Source organism: Brachyhypopomus gauderio, chromosome 6 (assembly GCF_052324685.1).
Source record: "Brachyhypopomus gauderio isolate BG-103 chromosome 6, BGAUD_0.2, whole genome shotgun sequence".
Lineage (NCBI taxonomy): Eukaryota > Metazoa > Chordata > Actinopteri > Gymnotiformes > Hypopomidae > Brachyhypopomus > Brachyhypopomus gauderio.
The window spans coordinates 20,460,903-20,484,499 of NC_135216.1; the positions used below are offsets into that span (position 1 = coordinate 20,460,903).

General features: G+C 38.1%; 1 protein-coding gene and 1 long non-coding RNA gene across 10 annotated transcripts in view; one reads left to right on the plus strand and one right to left on the minus strand.

Annotated features, from left to right (window-relative positions):
• Positions 1-23,597, plus strand: part of col11a2 (collagen, type XI, alpha 2) — a 63,773-nt gene that overhangs the window by 36,339 nt on the left and 3,837 nt on the right. For all 9 annotated transcript variants that reach the window (XM_077009524.1, XM_077009527.1, XM_077009525.1 and 6 more), the window contains 39 exons: positions 3,049-3,093; positions 3,202-3,255; positions 3,805-3,849; positions 4,431-4,484; positions 4,652-4,696; positions 5,185-5,238; positions 5,653-5,697; positions 7,106-7,159; positions 7,315-7,422; positions 7,697-7,750; positions 7,881-7,934; positions 8,360-8,404; positions 8,676-8,729; positions 8,816-8,860; positions 8,974-9,027; positions 9,142-9,195; positions 12,211-12,264; positions 14,945-15,142; positions 15,676-15,729; positions 15,875-15,982; positions 16,081-16,188; positions 16,560-16,613; positions 16,738-16,791; positions 17,178-17,285; positions 17,374-17,427; positions 17,618-17,671; positions 17,783-17,836; positions 17,941-17,994; positions 18,130-18,237; positions 18,331-18,384; positions 19,875-19,928; positions 20,253-20,306; positions 20,526-20,579; positions 21,288-21,395; positions 21,566-21,619; positions 22,020-22,181; positions 23,131-23,184; positions 23,285-23,320; positions 23,412-23,465. In XM_077009524.1, coding sequence (XP_076865639.1) covers positions 3,049-3,093; positions 3,202-3,255; positions 3,805-3,849; positions 4,431-4,484; positions 4,652-4,696; positions 5,185-5,238; positions 5,653-5,697; positions 7,106-7,159; positions 7,315-7,422; positions 7,697-7,750; positions 7,881-7,934; positions 8,360-8,404; positions 8,676-8,729; positions 8,816-8,860; positions 8,974-9,027; positions 9,142-9,195; positions 12,211-12,264; positions 14,945-15,142; positions 15,676-15,729; positions 15,875-15,982; positions 16,081-16,188; positions 16,560-16,613; positions 16,738-16,791; positions 17,178-17,285; positions 17,374-17,427; positions 17,618-17,671; positions 17,783-17,836; positions 17,941-17,994; positions 18,130-18,237; positions 18,331-18,384; positions 19,875-19,928; positions 20,253-20,306; positions 20,526-20,579; positions 21,288-21,395; positions 21,566-21,619; positions 22,020-22,181; positions 23,131-23,184; positions 23,285-23,320; positions 23,412-23,465 — 2,610 coding nt within the window. The remainder of the gene's footprint in view (positions 1-3,048; positions 3,094-3,201; positions 3,256-3,804; positions 3,850-4,430; positions 4,485-4,651; positions 4,697-5,184; positions 5,239-5,652; positions 5,698-7,105; positions 7,160-7,314; positions 7,423-7,696; positions 7,751-7,880; positions 7,935-8,359; positions 8,405-8,675; positions 8,730-8,815; positions 8,861-8,973; positions 9,028-9,141; positions 9,196-12,210; positions 12,265-14,944; positions 15,143-15,675; positions 15,730-15,874; positions 15,983-16,080; positions 16,189-16,559; positions 16,614-16,737; positions 16,792-17,177; positions 17,286-17,373; positions 17,428-17,617; positions 17,672-17,782; positions 17,837-17,940; positions 17,995-18,129; positions 18,238-18,330; positions 18,385-19,874; positions 19,929-20,252; positions 20,307-20,525; positions 20,580-21,287; positions 21,396-21,565; positions 21,620-22,019; positions 22,182-23,130; positions 23,185-23,284; positions 23,321-23,411; positions 23,466-23,597) is intronic.
• LOC143517246 (uncharacterized) lies at positions 16,131-19,451 on the minus strand. The gene is made up of 4 exons (XR_013131907.1): positions 18,119-19,451; positions 17,922-17,965; positions 17,758-17,825; positions 16,131-16,789 (listed from the first exon to the last, which is right to left on the minus strand). It is a non-coding gene; the product is annotated as an uncharacterized LOC143517246 (long non-coding RNA).

Below are 23,597 nucleotides of genomic sequence, written 5' to 3' on the forward strand. Positions count from 1 at the left end.
ATTAAGAATAGTGTGACGCGGGAGGCAGCAGACGGACGAGACACAGAATCCTTCAGTTTACTCACGGTCACTTTATTAAGTGCACAGGTATTGCGCAATAGCGCACGAGTAACACAGACGACGCTCACAACGTGCAGACTTAGACAACGACGAGCACAGGACACTGCGCGAGCGCACATAGAGGTTTTATAGACAAATCTCATTAGCCCCACGTGATCACGAGACGATTCACAGGTGAGACTTATTAATCACACGACATAACCCCCAACCACGAATATCCACTGACGCAGACAAAGCACGTGGACAACGTTGACACACGCCCAAAAGGGAGGGGCCGGGGTCCTCAACGTGACAAATAGAGGTTTTATTGTTAAGTTTACTTCTGTTGTAAACAAACCAGTTGTCTCAGGTTGAGAGAATTTAATTTAATTTCATAGATGTAAATGCACTTTATATAGTGTAACTGTTTACTTTTGCTTTTTTTCCCAAAGATTTGGGATTTTAAAGGATTTTATCCTGCACTGGTCTGTGGATGTGCAATAAATATCAAAAGTTAAACAATTTTCTGATCTACTCATTTCAAATGACTGTGAAAACTGCTTTAAAAAAAACTTAATTAATTGGCATATAACCTTTTTTTAACTGTAACGCAAATAGTTACTTTCCCTGGTAAAGAGTTACTTTTATTATAGAGTAATTCAGTTACTATCTCAGTTACTTTTTTGAACAAGTAGTGAGTAACTATAACTAATTACTTTTTTAAAGTAACGTTCCCAACACTGATATTAATATACATACGCACTAGGGCTGGGTATTGATTCAAATTCCAAGAATTGATCCGATTCCGATTCTGAAGATTAAGAATCGATTTTTTTTCGATTTAATCCGATTTAATCGATTCGATCCGATTCGATCCAATTCGGGGTTTAATGTTATTAAAAATGTATTTGAGCTGTTTCCTGACTGTGTACAGAAGCAACATGTTAAAACTAGTATTATATCGATATTAATCAGCAAATAGTTACTGGTAGTTGGTAGTTACTGATGGCTGGAAGACTGGTGAAAAGGGTCATCATAAATCTACCTTCAAGAAAGGTAATCCAGGACAATAAACAGAGGACATCTTTGAGGTGTCTATATCTGCAACAGTGGGCTCCTATTGGGACACTAACCAGTGCATTATTATTATGATTGAAATAATTAAGAATTCACCCAAAAGCTGTTGCTACCAAATGCATTTTTATTTTAAAAGTGCTCACACTTAATAAACTGAAAGTATAAAATGTAAACGTGTATTTTTCTTTAAAGTGAGTATATAAGAACAGAACTCTCACGTTACGGTCCCTGACCCCTCCGTTTTGGGCGTGTTAACGTCGTCTGCGTCTAATCGTCTACGTCGGTGTATCTCCGTGGGTGCGGGTGCGTCTTGTGATAGTCCTCACCTGTGGCTCGTCTCATAATCATGTGGGGTTTATGTGGTTTGTCTATTTAATTTGCGCTCGCGCAGTGTCCTGTGCTCGTCGTTGTTTGAGTCACACATGTTCTATGTAAATGTATTTTATGTGCGCTGTCTGCGCTTCGGTAAATGTAATAAACGTAAAGATTTGGAAAGTGCAAAGGATTCTGTCTCGTCCATCGCCTTGCGCCCAACGTTACAAGAACATTTTTAACTTTTTTTAAACTGTAAAAACACTGGGTAAACGGTCAGTGACACGGACTAACTGTAAATAGTCACTGACACTGGATAAACTGTCCTTCTGTTTTTAGATTTCCGATTTGACTATCGTCGTTACCGGCACTGTCCGACGCCAAGTCGTTTTACAGTTAGTTAGACCGAGCACGCCTGCGTGAATTCAGTGATGAGGCGGGGGTAAAAGTTCACTAAAAAATCGATCTTTGGACGTACGAATCGATAATCAGATCATCATATGCAAATCGATTCTGAATCGGAAAATCGATTTTTTCAACACAGGCCTAATACGCACATATAATATTACATTAATAATTAACATGCCCACCAGACGTATTGCCAATAATATGAGTAAAACATCAATTATTCATCATCAATTACTGTTTATCACTTAATGCACATTTTATCACTTAAACCTTTTTTATTCTGAATTACATTTGATTTTTTTTTTTGACATGCATGCACTTTGCACATGTGTAATGCATCATTTTTGAAGGCAGGATACCGAGGCAAGAGCACTTACCTTTTCTCCTTTATGCCCTTTCATTCCCCAGTGAACCCCCTAGGATCATATATATTTATAATTTTCTTGACAACATGTTCTCTTAGCCAAGATAACAGCACAAAAAATATCTGCAGTAATTCTTGATGAGTTTGAAACACAAATCATAGAATCTGAGATCATGTCCATACAGTATATAAGCTCACTCCTCACCAGGGCCGGAGTGGGCCACTTTTTCAGCCCGGGAGTTTCATGCCCAAATCCGGCCCAAAATAAATTTTCCCTCCCAATCGGCCCAAACTAGAGATTGACATGAGCCGGCCCATCGGGAATCCTCCCGAATCTCCCGATTAGCCACTCCGGCTCTGCTCCTCACTCCTTTTCAGAATTTTAGAGGAGCAAAAACAAAATTCAGTGATCAACGAACCACTTAATGTGGACCTAACTGATATTTCAGTCCTACTGGAAGATCCAACCACTAATCCAGCTTTATCTTGCTGGTAAATCAAGCTAGATTTCGAATCTCCAGAATATCAAAAATCCATCTTAGTTCTAGACCTTCTAAATAGTTTGTGGGCATCTGCTTCTGGATACTCCAAAATGTAACCAAGACCCCAAGATGTAACAAAACTCTACTGCCTAAAGTGTTAATCCAGTTAATTTTTTCAGATCTATATATATGTGTTATGTAACATTACTAGAAAATGCAACAAACATTTTTGTTAAAAACAATCCTTGGAAAGTTTCTAAACTTTTGGCTAATGACAAATATGTTTGGATATTTCATGGGATTTAGTTTTTGACAAAAAGTTCTCAGGACTTGATATTTAAATGAACTTCTGTGATCTTCTTTAAGGGTGTACGTGGAAGTGATGGTCCCCATGGTCCAAAAGGAAATATGGTTAGTAAATATGGATTTTAAAATGCAAAGAATGGCAAAAAAAATGAGGCTACCAATTTCTTCTAATCCTTAATGCTCAGTACTTCTCATTTATTATTTTTTTCAAAGGGACCCCAAGGAGAACCAGGTCCTCCAGGCCAGCAGGGGGCTCCAGGAACACAGGTGAAAAAACATTGCATCAAATTATTATGTACAAAATTAACATATCACTGGTGAACAATGATTCTGCTTCCTTTCCTTCCTTCCTTCCTTCCTTCATTTCAACAATGATTTTCCTTCCTTGTTTTGCATGCTGTAAAAAGGCGGGAAAACACTATAAGGTCCTATAGTGTTTTCCAGCCTTTTTACAGCATGCAAAACAAGGAAGCAAAATCAAAAGATCAAAAGATTCTTCCTTCCTTCCTTTCAACAATGATTTTGCTTCCTTGTTTTGCATGCTGGAAAAAGGCTGGAAAACATATTGGGCTTTATGCATGCAAAAAACAAGGAAGCAAAATCATTGTTGAAAGGAAGGAAGGAAGGAAGGAAGGAAGGATCTTTTGATGTGTAGGCAAAAAATTGCCCAAATAGTCAAAATGATCCCCTCTTTAGTTGCTTGGTTTGCAGAATATGGATGCTAAAAATAAATATTTTATGGGTAGTTGAGTTCATCTGAAGCACATTTAAAATGAAACATGCCAAAATTGAAAATGATGTTTTTGTGTGTTACAGGGAATGCCTGGTCCTCAGGGTGCTCTTGGTCCCCCAGGAGAGAAGGTGATTTTTTTCAAGACAAAGTGATTATCCTCAGAATGTCACAGTGCTATAGGATCTATTTAAAAAAAACTTAAAGTTGTCCCATGACAACTAGAAACTAGTACTAGCACTAATGTGCACTGTAGAAACCCTTACTCTGATGAATACTCAGCTATGTGCACTGGCATAAGGAACTGGTTTTGAACATCATTTGTTGTTTTTGTTATTATCCTATTTGATGTTCAATGTTAATGTATACACACAGTTCAAGTGAACGTTTCATGGGTGCACACATATGTTTATTTTCTGAGCAGAATGACAAAGTTTGTGCATGATTAATAGACTACACTGTACCAATCAGCCACATAAAGAGTGTGCGAGAGCACTGTAAGGTTAAAATTCACAATGAGCCTCATAGAAGTGGGAGTGGGAAAATCATAATGTTACATCTAATGTGCTTGCATGTACTTGTTACATGTTTCTGGTGAGAACATAAATATTTCTTGTATGTACACAATTGTTTCTAGCATGGAAACAAACAAATCTGGTGAAAGTTTCTCAAAATGATTGCTGATGTATGACTCTTGTTGTGGCTTTTTCAGGGACCCACAGGGAAACCAGGTCTACCAGGCATGCCAGGAGCTGATGGGCCCCCTGTAAGGGTTTAGTTTAATTACCTCTGATAGGCTGTCTTCACTCCTACATTCACTTTTATCAAGAGTACACGATTTCATTGACATGCCTTGCCATATTCATTGTCAAAAGATGTACCACTGTCATTTTTAATCGCCTTTTGAGATTTAAGTTAATCTTTCAATTCTAGGGTCACCCAGGAAAAGAAGGCCCACCTGGAACCAAGGGAAATCAGGTATGCCCATGTAACATATGTCTTAGAACAAAATACTGTGGTAATTAGCAATTATGCCCCTGTAATGAATATTTTAATCTTAATGTTAATCTTAAATTGAATCTAAAATGTTTTAATTTAAGGGGATAAACCCTACAAATTTATATACTGTTGTTTTATTTTGAGAGATCCTGTTATGATTGTTTTTAACTAATCAGACTGAAAAGAAGCTATTTAATTGCCATTCTCCTGAGCATATAAAACCCTACACAATTGTTATTTTAATGAATGTACTAAGAGTAAGTGACACAAAAACCATATCTTGAAAAGAGCAATGTAAAACCAACCAACCAATAGTTAATCAGTCACTTGTTGTGTGTGTGCTTGTGTGTGCATGTGCATGTGGTGTGTGTGTCTCAGAAATAGGTTTAATAATCTCAGTTAGCCATGTGTGTGTTTTATTATCAGGAAAATTGTATTAACAACTTTAGTCTTTTTTTCTCACTTAGGGCCCCAGCGGTCCCCAGGGCTCTATTGGCTATCCTGGCCCTCGTGGAGTTAAGGTATGATTCATCTTTCTTCTAGGTAGATAGCAGATGTGGATGAATTCAGTTCCTGATACCTGGTCATAAAAAAGAACTACATAAGAAATACACTTATTACAAAAAGACAAGGGATTGCCTTGTTGGCAATGTTGACATTGTTGAGTGGTGTTATTTTATGTTGAGTGGTATATATTTTATCTTACATTATGTTTATGTCTGATTTGGTATTATTATTGTCAATGTTGTCACTACTAGTATACAAGTCATTTACTGTAAAATGTAAAAATATATCTATATGAGACATGAGGCATGGTCTCAGATTCTATGCTTTGGGTTTCAAACTAATCAAGAATTACTATAGATATTCTTTGTGCTGTTTTCTTGGCTAAGAGAATGTGTTGTCACAAAAATTATAAACATATATGCTCCTAGGGAGTTCAAGGTATCCGGGGAATGAAAGGACATAAAGGAGAAAAGGTAGGTGCCACAGGAGTAATTTTGCCCTCTAATAATTTGTTTTTCTCAGTCGATTTGGTTCATTTCTCAGATCAGAATTGAAATTCTCAAAACTGTTCATTCAATCTCCACATCTCCTTGTCACTTCTGCACATCATAATTGCATTTCTCATTGTTTCACATTTTGCAAATGTTACGGTAGGAGGAGGCAGGCAGGTCGAGCGGGTACTTTCAGACATACAACGTTTATGCACAACGCATAAAGTGTGGCGCTGATAGCGCAAGCACGCAACATAGAACACTCACAACGGCACGAGCTTTAGACAAAGACGAGCACGAGACATTGCGCGAACGCACATTAAATAAGTGTAGAACACATACCCTCGTGATCACGAGACAAGGCACAGGTGAGACTAACGAACATGCTCACAAAACCCACACCCACGGAACTACAAATATGGACATAACTAGACGCAGATAATGTAACAACACGCCCACAAGGAGGGGTCCGGAACATTTTGTAAATGGTCATGGACAATTGTCTATTGTTTTTTACGTGATCAATTGCTTATGTCATGTTTATCAAAATGTGTTGCACGCACTGACGTAAATTTGGGGGGGGCGCTAGGACCACGCAGAAAACGCTCAGAGTTCTCACGCTGAAGGTTTAGATCAACCATAGGTCAGAGGTGCGTCTCATGAACCTTTACTGTAATTGGCAAACATTAGACGCTAAACACTGCAGTATCACAAAGTCTCATAATGGAAAGATGAGGCCATGTACAGGGTGAAGAAGAGGCGTAAGACTGTGTGGTGTAAGGCTAAGGGGACAAAAAAGTGAAATAAGGGCAACAATTGTGGACCATGTTTTACATGTAAGTCATGGTCTCACAATGGCTGAAGAACAACTGTGTCGTCAATCGTTCAAACATTATTCAATTTTTCCATCAGAATATACAGTCTGCACTGACTATGACACAGTTGCACTGACAACATGACTAAGTATTTTGACTGCCTTGTTCATAGGCAATGGCACACAGACTAGATATTCTGATGGCACTGACAAATTGATTGACCTAAATATTTGCTTTTGAGGAAAAGTGAAGTATGTGCTCTTGCAGGTATTTCATTGAGTTTTGCTGTTTGCACTAACTGTTTTGAGAAATGCACTTTTTATGATGCCAATGTAAACCATGATCTGAGAAATGTACCAAATTGACTGAGAATAACTGCTCAAAGTAGTGCTGCAAAGTTTAAATGAAACCTACACCACTGTGTATCTGTCTGTATCGGTATATATAGTTTTGAGTGCATTTAAAACCATGCAAATTTTTTTAATAGCCCTGGTTAAGAAACCTCAGCTGAAAAACTACTGAAGGAATCCTTTTGTACTGCAGTATATGTCAATTCTACTATACTTCATTGCTAGGGAGAAGATGGTTTTCCTGGAAACAAGGGAGATTTTGGTCCAAAGGGAGATAGGGTAAGACTTTCACAATACACATAACATGCATTAATGGTTTCACTTCTTTCTGATTTAGCCATACCCACAATCTAATTGAGCATCTAACACTGCGTGATTTTTATGTTAAAGTGAAAGTTTTAGTTTTTGATTAATGCACTTGGTGATGGCTACAGGGAGAGGTAGGAGTACCAGGCTCTAGAGGAGAGGACGGTCCTGAAGGTCCAAAGGGTCGGGTTGGTCCTCCTGGTGAGCTTGGACCAATTGGCCTCATTGGAGAGAAGGTAAATTTCGCATTAGTTATGGGTGTATTTATATGTTCATATCTTGATATCTTTTTATATATGTTTATATCTTATATCTGTTATATCTGCAATCTCTGCAAAGTTCACAGTTCTAATGCTAATCACAATTGTAATGTACATGCTCATACAGTATTCTTCTGAACTGGATTATAAAGTCCATTTATCCATGCTTTACCTGTCTATGAGCGTGAGCATTTACTCTGCTGCATACCTATATTAACTGATATTAATCAGTTCATTTGTGCATTTCTAGGGCAAACTTGGTGTCCCTGGCCTGCCTGGCTATCCTGGAAGACAAGGGCTAAAGGTGAACCACTGTTCATCTGTGATCCGATGAAACTTATCTTTTGTCTGATGAAGTCCCTGTCTTTCAATGAAGTCAGACACTTTGATATAGGTATAAATAAACTTTTGTAACTGGACCTTTATGTTTTAAGGGTTCACTTGGATTCCCAGGATTCCCTGGCACAAATGGAGAGAAGGGTGTGAGGGTAAGGTTTCCACAGAGTGGGTTTCTTTGCAGCAAGAAATTATTTAATGAACAGAGACAGTGCAGTAATGCAGATCCAGTGCTGCATTAAACATGATGACATGAACACCTGAAGTCCAGATAAGTTTTTCCAGTCACTGATACATTCCCAGTGGAACATATACATACCAATCTTGAAACTGATGGTTTCATATGCTCATTTAACACTTAAAACCAATTACATCATCCAAATGTTTTAAACCTACATTGTTTAGGGTCTCACTTGCACATATACAGTGTTACCATTCTTTTCCAGTCAGAATATATGTCCAGGCCATACAGTGTCATACAGTGTATATGACAGGGCTGGAATTACAGCGTAAAACCTCTCAATGTGAATTTGCTTTGTTTTGATATATAACTAAATGTCCCTTTTGTCTCCTGCAGGGTCTAATTGGAAAGACTGGACCAAGAGGACAGAGAGGACCAACAGTATGATCTCATATCAACTATTTTCTTCTCTTCTCCATCCTTTTTTCTTGCTTTCTCTCTTCTTCTTTGATAATCAGAAAACATTTAAATACATGTTTATTATATTGTTTGATGTATTTTTCAGTAACTAACAATTTCCTTATATTAATTGCATATATTGTAATTTGTTTGTTTTTGACTTTACCCTAAGTACTATTATGTTCAATGTCATCAAACCATTGTTGTTCAATTAACATTTCTTTGATATAATAATGCTACCACATCTCTCTAGGGGCCCAGGGGACAGAGGGGGCCACGTGGGTCTACTGGAAAACCAGGTGCCAAGGTAAACTTTACATCAAGAAAATATCCTCTACAAATTACAACAGTTTTGACCTTACACACTGAACAATCTTGATTTTAATTTTTTAGGGTTCATCAGGTGGTGATGGGCCTTCTGGGCCTCCAGGCGAGAGGGTAGATTCATTTATATACTAGTACTTTAATTAACAACAGTCTCACTGGGTAGCTCAAATACAGGTCTCTCATTTTGTCAAATGTATACTTATGCATATGATGTTCTGTCTCAGGGGTTGCCTGGACTTCAAGGAGCAAATGGATTCCCAGGACCAAAGGGACCCCCAGTATGACAATGCTTTTCTTTATTAGCTAATTATTCAGTATAATAAAGTTTATTTTATGTAGTGAGGTAGGGGTTTTTTTGCATTTGGTTTCTGACAAAAAACTGATTTTTAAAGGGCCCACCAGGAAAGGACGGGTTACCTGGACACCCTGGACAGAGAGGAGAAGTTGTGAGTATTTTATTATGTTTTTAAATTTCTCTCAATCTCTCTTTCTCTCTTCTTTTGTCACACTTCTACCACGAGGTCTGGAATTTTGAGACTGGCCAAACATTTTCATAAATACAGAATACATAAAATTGGATTCAATCATTCAATCATCAATCATCAGTTTGCCAGTGACTGTAGTACATATAACCTTTATATTGTAATGCATAACGTCATGAGCGAGAGAGTGGAAGTTGGGAGAGTACATGAATAGCATTCAGACTGTACCAAATGAGCATATATATATATATATATATATTAGTGGTGGGACTTTAACGTGTTAATTTCGATTAATTAATTACAGGAAAATTAACCAACTAAAAAAATTAACGCATTTTAACGCATTTAACGTATGAGACACTTTTGCACCGTGGAATGATTCTCAGTGCACGAGTTCCAGGCATACAGATTATATGGACGCACAATAAGATCATGATGGAGATGACTGAAGACGCTGGTGGATGGGAAATTTAAATATAAGAAACTTCCAGATGGAAGTACAAACAAAAATAGTGTTATTTGCACTTTATGTAGGAAGGAGTTCGCTTATCACAGGAGCACTTCCACCCTTCGTTACCACCTCAACGCAAAACATGTTGGGGCTAACGTGCAGGTCAGTAATGATAACTTAGCTGCTAAATGTATTCCTAGTACGATAGGGTGACCAAACATCCGTATTTCCTGGGACATGTCCATATTTCACATCCTGTCCCTGGCGTCCCGGGTTTTTTTTTTAAATGAGGAAATTTCCTGGTTTTTAAATTACCTTCATTGGAACATTAAGACTGATTAAACTTTCGCGAGTGGCCGTAGCGCGCAACTCCGCACACCTCATGCGAGCGGCAGAGACGTTTATTCTTGACGCCACATTATTTGCAGTGTTGTTCGCTCTCTGTGGTTGAAGATAAAGGCTTACAAGAAGCACTGCAAATTGCGTCAGCTGATGCAAGTTACGAACTGCCGTCTAGAAAGACAATGTCGAAGAAAATCCAGCAGCTGTATGATGAGGAAAGGGAAGTAAAACAAGTTATTGTGAAGAGCGCCACAAATGTGGCTCTGACTGGGGATCACTGGACCTCTGTTAGCAACAAGAATTATCTTGGTGTGACAGCTCATATTATAGATGACGAATGGAAGATCCAGTCATTTGCTTTGAGCATGCAGAAGACCACTTCTAGGCACTATGGAGATGCCTGTGGCAGAGGCCTGGGAAATTAAAGAAAAAGTATAGTCTACCATCTAAAATGGTATTAAAAACATCTTCTTATTTACTTCAATTCTTCTTATTCTTCCAATATCCTGAGCAAAACTCCCAAAATTAAACAACATTTTTGGTCAGAATTTCCAGTGTTCTGAAAACTGTTTGCTGTTTTCTGCACTCATCTATTGGTCTGTGTAGTAGACAGACTGGTGGAAAAATAAACAAGATCTTGAAGTTTATGATTATGTTCATTGATTCATTCATCATTCAAACTTAAATTTATATTTTTCATGTTAAATACTGAAATGTGATAAAAATGCGATTAATTTCGATTAATTGATTAATTACAAAGCTTCTGATTAATTCGATTTATATATATATATATATATATATATATATATATATATATATATATATATATATATATATATATATATTAGGGATGGGCATAGATTAATTTTTTTATCTAGATTAATGTCACTGAAATCTTGAAATTAATCTAGATTAAAATGGCTCATTCAGAATATGTGTGCTACCCAGGTAATGACTAAAAGTCAGTTTTTGAGGTTTCTTAATACAGAGGGTGCATTAGACCAGGGGCTCATCTCCTGTTTCCAAAAAGCATCAATGACTGCTTGAGAAAGCTATTCTACTTTGATACTTGAAGAAAAATAACATGCTCAATAAAATGTAGGCTACTCGTGTTCAACGGTTTATTCAGTTAAACATGAAAATAGTACTGTATGCCTACATACTTTAAGAGGGCATATTCAGTCAAACATGAATTTGTAAGTCTACATACTGTACATTAAAAGGGGTTGATAACATGTTTACTCAGTTAAACATGAGATTTGAAATGTAAGCCAACATTTAGTACATTTAACCTGTTTTCGGCGGTGGCGACTCTTCCCCTGGGCTGCATTAGCAAACGGGTGCTTTGCATTTAAATGGTACTTCAGACTGGTAAAACTCCTACAATAAACTAATTTTGCGTTGCATAAGGTGCAAACAACTTTAGTCTTGTCAATGTCTCCATTAGGAAGCTTCTTAAAAATGAATTTTCCATGAAGCAAACCTGGCGGCTTCGTGGCTGCATCCATGTAAGCTAGTGATGTGCCGGCTCTTTTAAGTGAACGACGAGAGCTGGTTCCCCTCTAAGACCGAGCCGGTTCCCCTCTAAGACCCCACCAGTCAACAAAATATGTTCGCCACCCCCCGGTCAACAAATTACGTTCGCCCCCCAACCCCCCCGGTCAACAAAGTATGTTCACCACCCCCCGTCAACAAATGACGTTCGCCACCCCCTCAAATAAGGAGCCATTTGGGAGCCGAAAGAGCCGACTCTTTATGAGGAGCTGAGCCAAAAGATCCCTAAAAAGAGCCGAAATTCCCATCACTAATGTAAGCACATGTGCAATTTGTTGTGGGTGGTAATTCACAGGTTTGAAAACTCGTTCTCGCACCCTACTGTGCCATTTGGTTAGGAATACACCCGAGCTAAACTATCAAAGTGAATGTCATCTGTTTGCTTACCTATTTTGACCCAGTTCCCAACCCAACTTTAAGAATAGATTAACGGCGATATTTTTTATATTGCCCGATAAGATTATCACATCAAACGCCGATAACGGCCCACCACTAATATATATATATATATATGGGGTGTTAAGAATAATATTATATTTTGGTTAATATTATTTCTTTGTCAATAAGCAAAAATACTCATGCTCATTGTATTTTAGTTGTCAGTTCTTTATTTATTCAATCATTCATTTTAGGGATTCCAAGGCAAGACTGGGCCACCTGGGCCACCAGGAGTTGTTGGGCCTCAGGTAAGCTTTTTTGTTTTTTATTGGTTTTCCCTAATTTCTCAAAAAAATTCTATTTGCATGGTTTTATTAAATTACTAGTAGTTTTATCAAATTACAGCAAGTAAATAATAAAATTGATTAATAATGGGAGTACAGGTGTCATGTTCTGCCCCTGACCCCTCCCTCGGGTTCATCTGTGTGTGTGTGTGTGTGTGTGTGTGTGTGTGTGTGTGTGTGTGTGTGTGTGTGTGTGTGTGTGTGTGTGTGTGTGCGCGCGCGCGCGTGTGTGTGTGCGCATCTGTTTTATTTGGCGCACCTGTTGCTTGTCTCAATATCGTTAAGTGCTTGTTCCTTGTTTATGTTGGAGTATTTAATGAATGTTGATGTTGTGCCTGTTGCTCATCTTTGTTTCATGCCCAGTCCCTATCGATTGTCTACGTGTGTTTCTGTTTAAATAAACGTGTGTGAAAGTTACAATGCTTTCACCTTGGTGTCCTGCTTCACCTCTCGTTACAAAAGAGAGAATGTAACTATTGTAACTATTTGGATTTTTAAAATAAATTTTGCAATTAAAACTACAGTTAATTTGCAAATACAAAAATAAATAAATAAAATAAATACAAAAGCATGGACCAGTTTCTCTGATAGCAAAAGTAAATTGTCTCAGCTTGCCGAATTACGTAAATGTAATTGGCAGTCTTAGTGGCATTGCAGATGTATGTGTCAAATGAAAGATCCAAATCAATTGTGACACCTAAGCTTTTTGCAGTAGATTTAGGTGTTACTGAAGAGGAATATTAGACTAAGAATATAATTGCTTCTTGCAGCCTTGGGTCCAAGAAGCAACACCTCATTCTTATTGGAATTTAGAAGAAAATTAGACGCCTAGTGGTACCATATATAATGAGCATAATAAGGGGCCCAAAATAGATCCTAGTGGGACACCATATTTTACGTTTGTGCGTTCCGTGCATTCACTATTTACAAGGACAAATTGGTAACGATCTGTCAGGTATGATTTGAACCAGGAGAGTGCTTGACAGTCAATGAGCATCTCCAGCCTATCCAGTAGAATGTTGTGATCAATTGTGTCGAAAACAGCACTAAGGTCTGAGAATAAGAAAGAAATGTGTTTATCAGAGGATATCATTAACTACTTTACTCAGTTTCAGTGCTGTGGTGGGGTATAAATCCAGACTGAAGTAACTTAAGGACATGTTCTGTCTGTAAAAGTGAGTTGTGAAGAAACAACTTTTTCTAGAATTTTGGGAATAAAGAGATTGGCCTATAGTTGAACAGTTCATTGGGATAAAGAGCAGGTTTTTTAAATTAGTGGCTTAATGACTGCAAGTTTATAATGATGTAACCTAAGCTCAGAGAAGAGTTAATTATCCTGAGGAAAGGTTCTATATTACTATGCAGTAGTTCTTTGAGTAGACGAATTGGTACAGCATCCAGTATACATGTGGAGTGTTTGGAAGAATTTACCAAGGAAATAAGAGAAAATAACTCTTAAAGAGCATAAGAGGTGACCAGGCAGCTGCCAGAATGCATTTGCAGATTTATTTGCCAGATTTATCTGAGATAGAATGACTAATTTTTTTCCCTAATATTATCAATATTATCATTAAAGAAAATGTTTACTGCTGCACTCCTGTGGGATTAGGGATTCAATTTGGGCATGATTCCTAGTTAGATTCGATACAGTTTCCAATAGGAATCTTGGATTAATTGTTCCCTAACCCTTGGATGTTTTTCTATTAAAGATGATAGGTATGAAGATTTTGCCATTTTGAGAGCATATTCAATAAGGCTGTTTTTCCATGACACTCTATATACTTCTAATTTAGAATTTCGCCATTTACGCGCCAGGATTTGCACAGCTTGTTTGAGATTACACATGTGGTCATTGTACCAAGGAGTCAGTCTTTTCTCACTTACTGTCTAATATCACAATGGCACAACCTTGTTTAAGGCTGTACAGAGAGAATTCTCAACATGTTCAGTAATACGCTCTAGCCCCTGCGGAGCTACAGATGGATCATTGTTTGTCAGATTCAACAAAGTATCGATGAACGCAGCTATGGTAGCAGATGTTATAGTTTGTTTTGATAATGGGGCAGCCAACGAGTATCATTGTTCAAACGCAACTTGTATATTTTGAACTATAATCACCTTTTCTGCTGATAGCACTATATTAGACAGGAAGTCCGAAAACTCAGAATAGGAACCTAGAGGGCGCTAAAAAGTAATTAACATAAACGACTGTGACACTTTCTTAGTTGAAGACTAAGAAACACAGCAAGAATGAGGTATTAAAAATAATTAAACCTGTAGTCTGATTTTTGAGAGACGCCTATATCGAAATCATATAGTGTGGCGACACCACCTCTGTGACCATTTAGACAGGGGTTATGAACATAGCTATAGTCAAAGGGAGAAGCTTCATTTAAGGCCATATAGTTGTCTGGCCGAGTCCAGGTTTCAGTTAAGCAAAGCTTGTGGTCGGTAATCATTTAATTAACATGAAGTGCTTTAAATGACAAGGATTTTATTTATATATTATAATTATCAGATTAAAATAATTTTCAGTAGTGTTACTGAATCAGTCTCTGTCCGTCTCTTACTTAAAATGGTTTTAATGGGTTTATATTTTATCAGCGAACTACTTAATCATTTAAAATGTTCTTTTAAATTATAGGGTCCTTCAGGTGAGACTGGCCAAATGGGTGAGCGTGGTCACTCCGGACCTCCAGGACCACCAGGTGAGCAAGGCCTTCCTGGACCTTCTGGTAAGGAGGGAACAAAGGGTGACCCTGGTCCCCCTGGTGGTCCTGGAAAAGATGGACCACCTGGATTGAGAGGCTTCCCTGGAGAAAGAGGACTTCCAGGGACTGCAGTAAGGAACTTAATAATAATAATAAAAATACTGAATCAGATTCTGGGAATCATGCACTCAAATGAAGATATATTTTTCATATAATAGTTTCATGCTTTTAGTTGTAATACCCTGACTTAATACTACATTTATTAATGTTTGTGAACATAGAATGTTTATGGCTCCATGTTATCTGAAAACATCAATGCCACCTGATTTCTATTTGAATAAAGTGTGCATACTCTTACTTGTATTCTTAGTTATACTCTTAGTATGCACATATGCAGTACATGTGGTACATGGTCCTTAGCATTTTCCAAAAGAATGTTGTACTTTTGACTCTTCTACATTTATACATTTACATTACATTGGTGAACTCATAAACTGAATATTTAAAGTCTGGATGAACTGAAAACTGAAACCATCAAATGAGATTTTGATCAAGATTTAGATATTTTATTGCAAGTAATTCACTTTATATAATACTTAATTTCAAGTATATTTTAAGATGATATGAAGAATCTGAATAATATATGTTCCTCCACCTCTAACAGGGTGCTGGTGGGCTAAAAGGAAGTGAAGGACCCGCTGGACCTCCTGGACCTGCTGTAAGTTTTTATCATTGTTGCTGTTTTTGCTGTCTTACCTTGTCAAAAATAATGATGGAAGGAAATGGAATAATAATTTAAGGAAATGTATCATATTGATAATTTCATTTCTCAGTCAGAAAACTGAAACTAATCTGATGTCTAGGGATCACCAGGTGAGAGGGGTCCAGCAGGCACAGCAGGCCCCATTGGTCCACCTGGAAGACCTGGCCCTCAAGGACCCCCTGGAGCTTCAGGAGAGAAAGGAGTGCCTGTGTGTGATCATTTCAATTTTACTCTATTTGTAAAATTTAAGGAAAACTACTCTATGAACTATGTATGCCAGTGGCACAAGATCTTCCTAATTCACAGGGAGAGAAAGGCCCAATTGGTCCACCTGGTCGTGATGGCATTCAAGGCCCAGTTGGTCTTCCAGGCCCTGCTGGACCATCGGGTGTTCCAGGAGAGGATGGTGATAAGGTTTGTGATTGACTTATATGACAATTTAAACCAAAAATGCAAAATTTGTGGTTGCTGTCATTAAATTTGTTTTATTTAGATATCTGCAGTAAAACAGCCACAATTTCAATAATGTTGAATAGGCTACCTGTATAATCTGTAGAATATGACTCACCATATTAGATACTACCAAGAGAATAATGTAATTCCCTTCACAACAAATTATGATGCTGACATTTAACAGTGAACACATAGGGTTAGACGTAACCTGACTGACTGACTAATACTTGACCCACCAGTGCTAATTTTGAAACCTATGAGTAAAATGAGCATAAGTGGTCACTGGCTTCAGTTTGCTCAAGAAAAAAATGTGATTGATCCTTGTGTAACAGGGTGAAGTGGGAGAGCATGGGCAAAAGGGAGCAAAGGGAGCCAAGGGAGAGCATGTAAGTGAATGTACTCAAAAAATGTAATTGGAATAAATAAGGAATAATTGATCCCAATCTCTACATCATATATGGCTGTTGAAATTTAAATGTTTTTTGTAATGGTATGATTTTTTATTTTCAGGGTCCTCCTGGTCCACCTGGGCCAATGGGTCCTGTTGGACAGCCTGGTGCACCTGTAAGTATGAAATATATCCAATTAATATTCATACATTTAAACAAGATTTAGAATATCCTTTTGCATGATATTAAACCTGCATTGTTGTCACAGTTGCCCCTCCTTTGGTGCTGTAGTTCCCATGACAATGCCTTGCCATATCCATTTTCTTTTGGTTTTATTCTGTTTTCATTTCTTACCATGTTCTAACCATGTTCCAGCTGTACCTCATTTCTATTGGTAAACTGTCCTTTTAAGCCCTTTGTTGTGGGCTTGTTGTGATTCACATTTGCAAGTTTCATTTTCAGCTTTTCTCATGCATGTATGTGTATTCTTTGTTCCATTTGTTTTATTAAAGACCCGTTTCCTGCATTTGCATCCTGCCTATGTCTCATCTTTTTTGACAGGGTGCTGATGGTGAAACAGGTGCCAGAGGTCAGCAGGGTCCATTTGGTGCCAAAGGAGATGAAGGAACAAGGGGTTTCCCTGGGCCCCCAGGGCCAATTGGTCTACAGGTACTCAAAGTCAAACCACTATTCTGCAGAGGATATTTTCATTTGACATAGTGGTATGAACATTTTTTAAAAATACATTTTTCACTAGGGATTGCCAGGCCCAGCTGGAGAAAAGGGTGAGACCGGCGATGTTGGACCAATGGTGAGTCTTGGAAATGCTTCCACTGATATGCAACCATAATGAAAACTTGACTGCCTTTGTACATTCCTATGCACAATGGCCATTTTGAATTCAGTTTTGAGTATATTTATTATAAATATTTTAAAATGAATACTGCAGACATCATACATTATTTTTGGTTGTTGATCCACTCATTTGTTTGCCTTGTTAGGGTCCTCCTGGCCCTCCTGGGCCACGTGGGCCAGCTGGTCCTAATGGTGCTGATGTGAGTAATCCCAAATGTAATCACATACTTTTAATAGTACAATGGTTATTTACTGTTGCTATGTGATGTCAATTTCTTTCACTTACACAACACATGTCTTTTGCTCAATAGGGCCCTCAAGGTCCTCCTGGTGGATTGGGTAATCCTGGTCCCCCTGGAGAAAAGGTTAATTACAAAAGAGGAGAGCTTTTTTACACATTTGTGAGTTATGTAGTTTACAACACATGCCAGGTTCAGAAGTTGTACTGACTTTTAAGGTCTATTGGCAGGGTGAACCTGGTGAAACTGGTCAACCTGGTATTGGTGGAGAGCCAGGAAAGAAGGTGAGAATTAATTATTTGTAATTGTAAATCTTTTCCACAAATTCTGAGATTTGGAAATTCTCTTCTTTTCTCTCACACTGTTCAGTAATGGTGTTCACTGTTTTGTGCATGCTGTGTGACTGACGTTGATGCCAGGGCCCAAGAGGAGAGCGTGGTGAGAAGGGTGAGACTGGGCAGCCAGGTACCCCAGGTCCTCCTGGTGGAAAGGGCCCCCCTGGAGATGATGGACCAAAAGGGAACCCTGTATGTAGAATGAAAAAATAAATAAACTCTCACCCACAAAATAGGTCATTACATGATTCAGAAGTGACTTGGCCCTGTTTTCATTTCTTTAAGGGTCCTGTTGGCTTCCCAGGTGATCCTGGACCTCCTGGAGAACTTGGGCCTAGAGTAAGTCAAAATCAATGTGAAAAGCTTTCCCATCATCCTCTGGACAACAACAGACATCACAAAAGCAACAATGTTACGCTGAAATAAGTAATAAGATACAAAAAAGCAGCATATGTCTATTCTAGTTTTCTAGAACTTCTTGTCTGGGTTTGATGAGTTTAGGTGTTTTCCAAATCATATCTGTTGCAAAGACATCTGTCCAGTGCAACGGAGAAGTAAGAGCTGGGTAAGGAGTAAGTGAGGAGGGTGGGGCAGCAGCATCAGGTAGTGGGGAGAGGGGCAGCTGAGAGAAGATCAGGCATGGCAGAACATTAAGAGTGGGTGTACCTTGGCAGAAAGAGAGAAAATATTATTAGGCATGTCCAAGTATGAAGGAAGTTAAATTAGGGAACTATAGTGTGCAAGGCTGGCAGATCTAGTTATGGCAGTACATGTTACAGGAAATAACTAGAAAGTAATGCAGATGTGAGAGCTCTCTGGAACATCAGCACTATGCTGCTCTCAGTTAACAAAGTTGACAAAAAAGAGGTGAAGTGACAGCATCATAACATCCCAAGTTTCCATAACTCCCAATGTTCATGAACCCCCAGTATTTAATATAATGCTTGACTGTACAAGCATGTTTTCAAGTACAGTAAGTACATGTACACATATATTATCATTAGTGAATCTAGTTTGGGAACTTGCACTTTGTTAATACTGGTCTTTCTTGTCTTTTAAGTTCTCTCCTGATCACTTCAAATCTGAAGTGCCCCTAAATATCCTATTCATCATACTCTGTAATCAATGGAACTTATCACAATGGCTGACTGGGTATCAGCCTGGGCATGATCAGCCAATCTGTCTACAGTGATACCATCCTAAGATCCCCTGGCAAATCCTTGGCAACTTTATATGTAACTAAGATAGTCTTCATTTTGGCTTCTTTTTCTCATGAGACCCAGAAATGAACTCCCTTCTTAGTCAGATTGCGAAAGATAACATTCACATTTACTTTCATTAACAGGACTAGAAATGGCTTCAAGATAAAATACTATAAAATACAGAATACTAACACAAGAGCCAAACTGAACTTAAAATCATTGCTTAAATGAATTGAGAAATTAAATAATATGCAAGTGATGAATTTCTCGCTTGCATATTATTTAATTTCTCAATTCATTTAAACAATGATTTTATGTTCAGTTTGGCTATTCTGTTCTGTTTAGCTTATAAAATCTACCTGCATGAACTACACCTGTAGCTTTTATGTGAGCATTTTGAGATGATAAAGTATGTGCAGCTCCTGCAGTGACCTGCATTCTCCTCACTTGAAAGTAGAAATGTAGTAACCTGATTTACTTATTTAATTTAAAAAGAAGTCAAACAGGAGACACTTGTGCACTGATTTAATGAATGTGTTGCTTGTTTGTGTCACTGTTGCATCTGATATTGCTTATCTGATAAAACAACCTTTTGTTGTCTATTGCTCACCCCTTTTGTTTGATAAGGGCCAAGACGGAGCAAAAGGAGAGAGAGGAGAGGATGGTGAACAAGGAGAGGCTGTACGTGGAAATTTATTCACATGGGTCTAGCTGAATATTCCAAAATATAAACCAAAATATTCATCCAAATATTGCATATAAAACCAAATATGATACAAGATGGGTAGGTAGATAAATTCACTTTGATCTCACAAAAAATAAAAACTGTTGTAGGTCATTTTCTGGTAGAGTTTTGTAGGATTTCTTTGTATTTAGGACATTGCATTAAAACATTGTTTTTAAATTTACATGGACAGTTTATGAATTTTATTCCCTTTTAATGCATCATAGCACATTGTAGTTAATGAGTGGCAAATTTATATGTGCTTCTGGCATTCATTTTAGGGCTCTCCAGGACCTCCTGGTGAAAATGGACCTCCTGGGCCTCCTGGAAAGAGAGTAAGAATAAATAGCACCTCAGCCATGTAATTTGTTACAACATGTGATATAACACCATTACTGGCATGCTTTGGGCCTTGATGTGCCGAACAGTGTATTTTCAAGTGATTGATGTAGGGATTTCATATATCCCTGTCTAGATATCTGGCTTTCTAGAAGGGAATTCAAAAATATTTTAAAAATATTTTTCAAAAGCATATCCAATTTCATTCTTTTCAGGGTCCACCAGGAACAAGAGGGCCTGAAGGTCGTGAAGGAGAAAAAGGAAGCAAGGTAAAAGATTGTGATTTTTCATCCAAAGCCTTATTTTGAAAGCATTTAAAATGCGTAATTCTGTTCTGGTCAACAAGACAAATAATGTTAGACTACTGTCTAAGCTGAGTGTTTCCATCGTCCACTTCCCTCCTGTACCCTCCCTTCCTCCCTTTGTGGTAACCAGAAGAACTAGAAGCATTGTCACAACAACCCAGCAATCACAAAAATGTCCGCAAGCTCACTGTAATGACTGAAGGGGAAAATAATCTCTAACATTTGGTGAAATACAAAATGGGATTTCACTTTGACATGAATGGAACTCTGGCTTCCTCTTGTCTGAAGGGGAAATTTGTCACTTCCTCTCTCACCCGAATGCCTAATGACATGTTCACAAAAAGTGATCAACTAGTGGGCTCTTATAGTACACATGTACACATATGAAAACTGACAGAGGTGGACATTCCAGGTTCAGAAAGTAAACATCCTCACCAAGATTTTTCTCAGGCTTCCTGAATTGTGTTGATTCCACTCATTTGCACTGGCTTGCACTAATTAGAAAATCCAGCAAGCTTGAGTAAAATCCTGGCAAGGAGTTTTACTTTCTGAACCTGGAATGTCCACCTCTGAAAACTGAAATGGTATTAGATTTTCTATAGAAACAGCATGTCTGTTGTTTTACAAAGCAAAATAAATTTCATTTCATTTTCTGTTCCATATTTACCATAGGGAGGTCCAGGGGCTGTTGGACCCCCAGGAAAGACTGGCCCTGTGGGCCCACAGGGTCAACCAGGCAAACCAGGAACAGAGGGTCTGAGGGGGCTGCCAGGATCAGTGGTAAGCTAACACTCCCTTCATCTCTTTTTTTCATATGGGCTGGAACATTACCTAGTGCTAAGGGTAAGGTGTGTATTCTGTTTTACCTGAATGTTATATACAGTTTTCAGTAACATTAATAGTTATACTATATTTTATTAATTAATATAATTTCTTTCTTTCTCTCTCAGGGAGAGCAAGGTGCCCCGGGCCCTGCGGGCGAGAAAGGACCTCCTGGACCTATTGTAAGTATTTGTACAAGAAAAATTAGCATACGGAAATGTATAACACTTTAAAATTCATTGGTCTGTTGGTTCTATTAAATAAATTACTGAGTCAAATAAAAATGTTTATATATAACTTTTTACCACACACAATGTCACAGAGTAGCTTTACAAATATATGGGTTGATACCAAGGATTACTATTGCAACAATGCATCATCAGTAGGGTAAAACTAACCTGTCTCACAACAGGTGAGACCCAGCTCATACTTTAAACATAATACTTTATGTTCATTGTTAGTGGGTGAATAATCCAGCGCTAAGGTTCTAAATTCTGCTTCACAATGATATAAAGAGCCAATATCACATCATGAAAAAGCAATGGTGCTACAAATGTTAACAGTGTTGTTCTCTATACTCAGGGTCCTCAGGGATTGCCTGGATTGCGTGGTGACCCCGGTGCCAAGGGTGAGAAGGGACACTCAGGTCTCATTGGTTTGATTGGACCTCCAGGAGAACAGGGAGAAAAGGGAGACAGAGGTCTGCCAGGTCCACAAGGATCACATGGCCCCAAGGGAGAAACTGTAAGTTCACACATAACACTGAATATTTACTAATATGACAAATCCATAAATAGCCATCAATAGATAAACTAGCTGTATCCTACATTGTAAAAGCTTGTATTGCATGACTAGGCCTACTTGTAACGCCAAAGGCGATATATAAGAAGCCGCAGATGTGGGTGGCATTGGAGTGTCTTCCATAGTGAAGATAGATACAATAAGACACATAATCTAAAAGGCAGTCTCTTAATGTGAAAGTCACAGCACAATGCACTCAAAATAAAGTGAATCAGCACTAAGTAAGCACCAGAGTCTCACTCGTTGCAGCATCTAACTTATGAGTCCTTGACGACACAATGTACTCAATGTGCAGTACTGGAGGTCTGGACCTGTGGGTATAAGTGCTAGCTGTGATTAGTGAAAGGAACGTGAGACAGGTGTGTAGGGTGTGTCAGTAGGAGGGCGTGGGAGTAACTGAGGGTGTGTGTGAGGGAGTAGGCATGACTGAGGGCGTGTGTGTGAGGGAGTTCTTGAACTATGAGAGCAATTTAATATGCTGAACTATAAGAGGAATCAGCTAGAATCAGCTAATTAAAAAAGGTAGGATATTGCTGGCACTGCAGTTAATGGAAATGCTTTAATAACACACTGTTTCAAAATATTAATTTCTTATGGTTTGTTGAGACCTGCGAACTTATTAAAAACAACTCCAGATTGCACAGATTGCTGTGATATTTAACACAAGCTTGTGTTAATAATAATTGGCTTAAAATAAAATGGAATTATTATTGTTCGTTTATTATTGTTAAGAACACCAATGTGAAGCCTAGATTTTAAAAACAGGCTTCAGTGTGTATTTGCATACAAGATAGGTAAAAAAAATAATAATGAAAGTTTTATAAGTAATTTTTTAACAAAAGAGTACATTTTAACAGATATGTTGTATATGGTATGTTATCTTGTATTTTAGGGAATGCCAGGTGGAACAGGCCCTCTGGGTCCTGCTGGCCCTGCTGGTTTGCCTGTGAGTGTCTTATGAGTCTCTTAAGACTTTGTGTGTACAGTTCCTAGCAATAGAGTTCTTTTTTTCCTACATTTTTAACCATGTCTTTTGTTTCACACAGGGTCCAAGGGGTGTAAAGGGACCAAAGGGTGCTACTGTCAGTAATGTCTAAAAACAACATTTTCAAAGCTATTTCAGTTGAAGTACACTGGATAATGTCTTCATAAAGCATCTGCTGTGTGTTGCAGGGTGGAGGTGGTCCCAAAGGAGAGAAAGGTGTACAAGGGCCTCCAGGTCTCCCTGTAGGTTTTTTTTTCTTTAAAATATACTAAATTTGATCGTGTATATTTTAATCAAATGGAAATATAATTCTTACTCCACATGAAACTGCCCTTGGTTTGTTCTCCCATGTCATCTGCACTGTTCTATGTTGA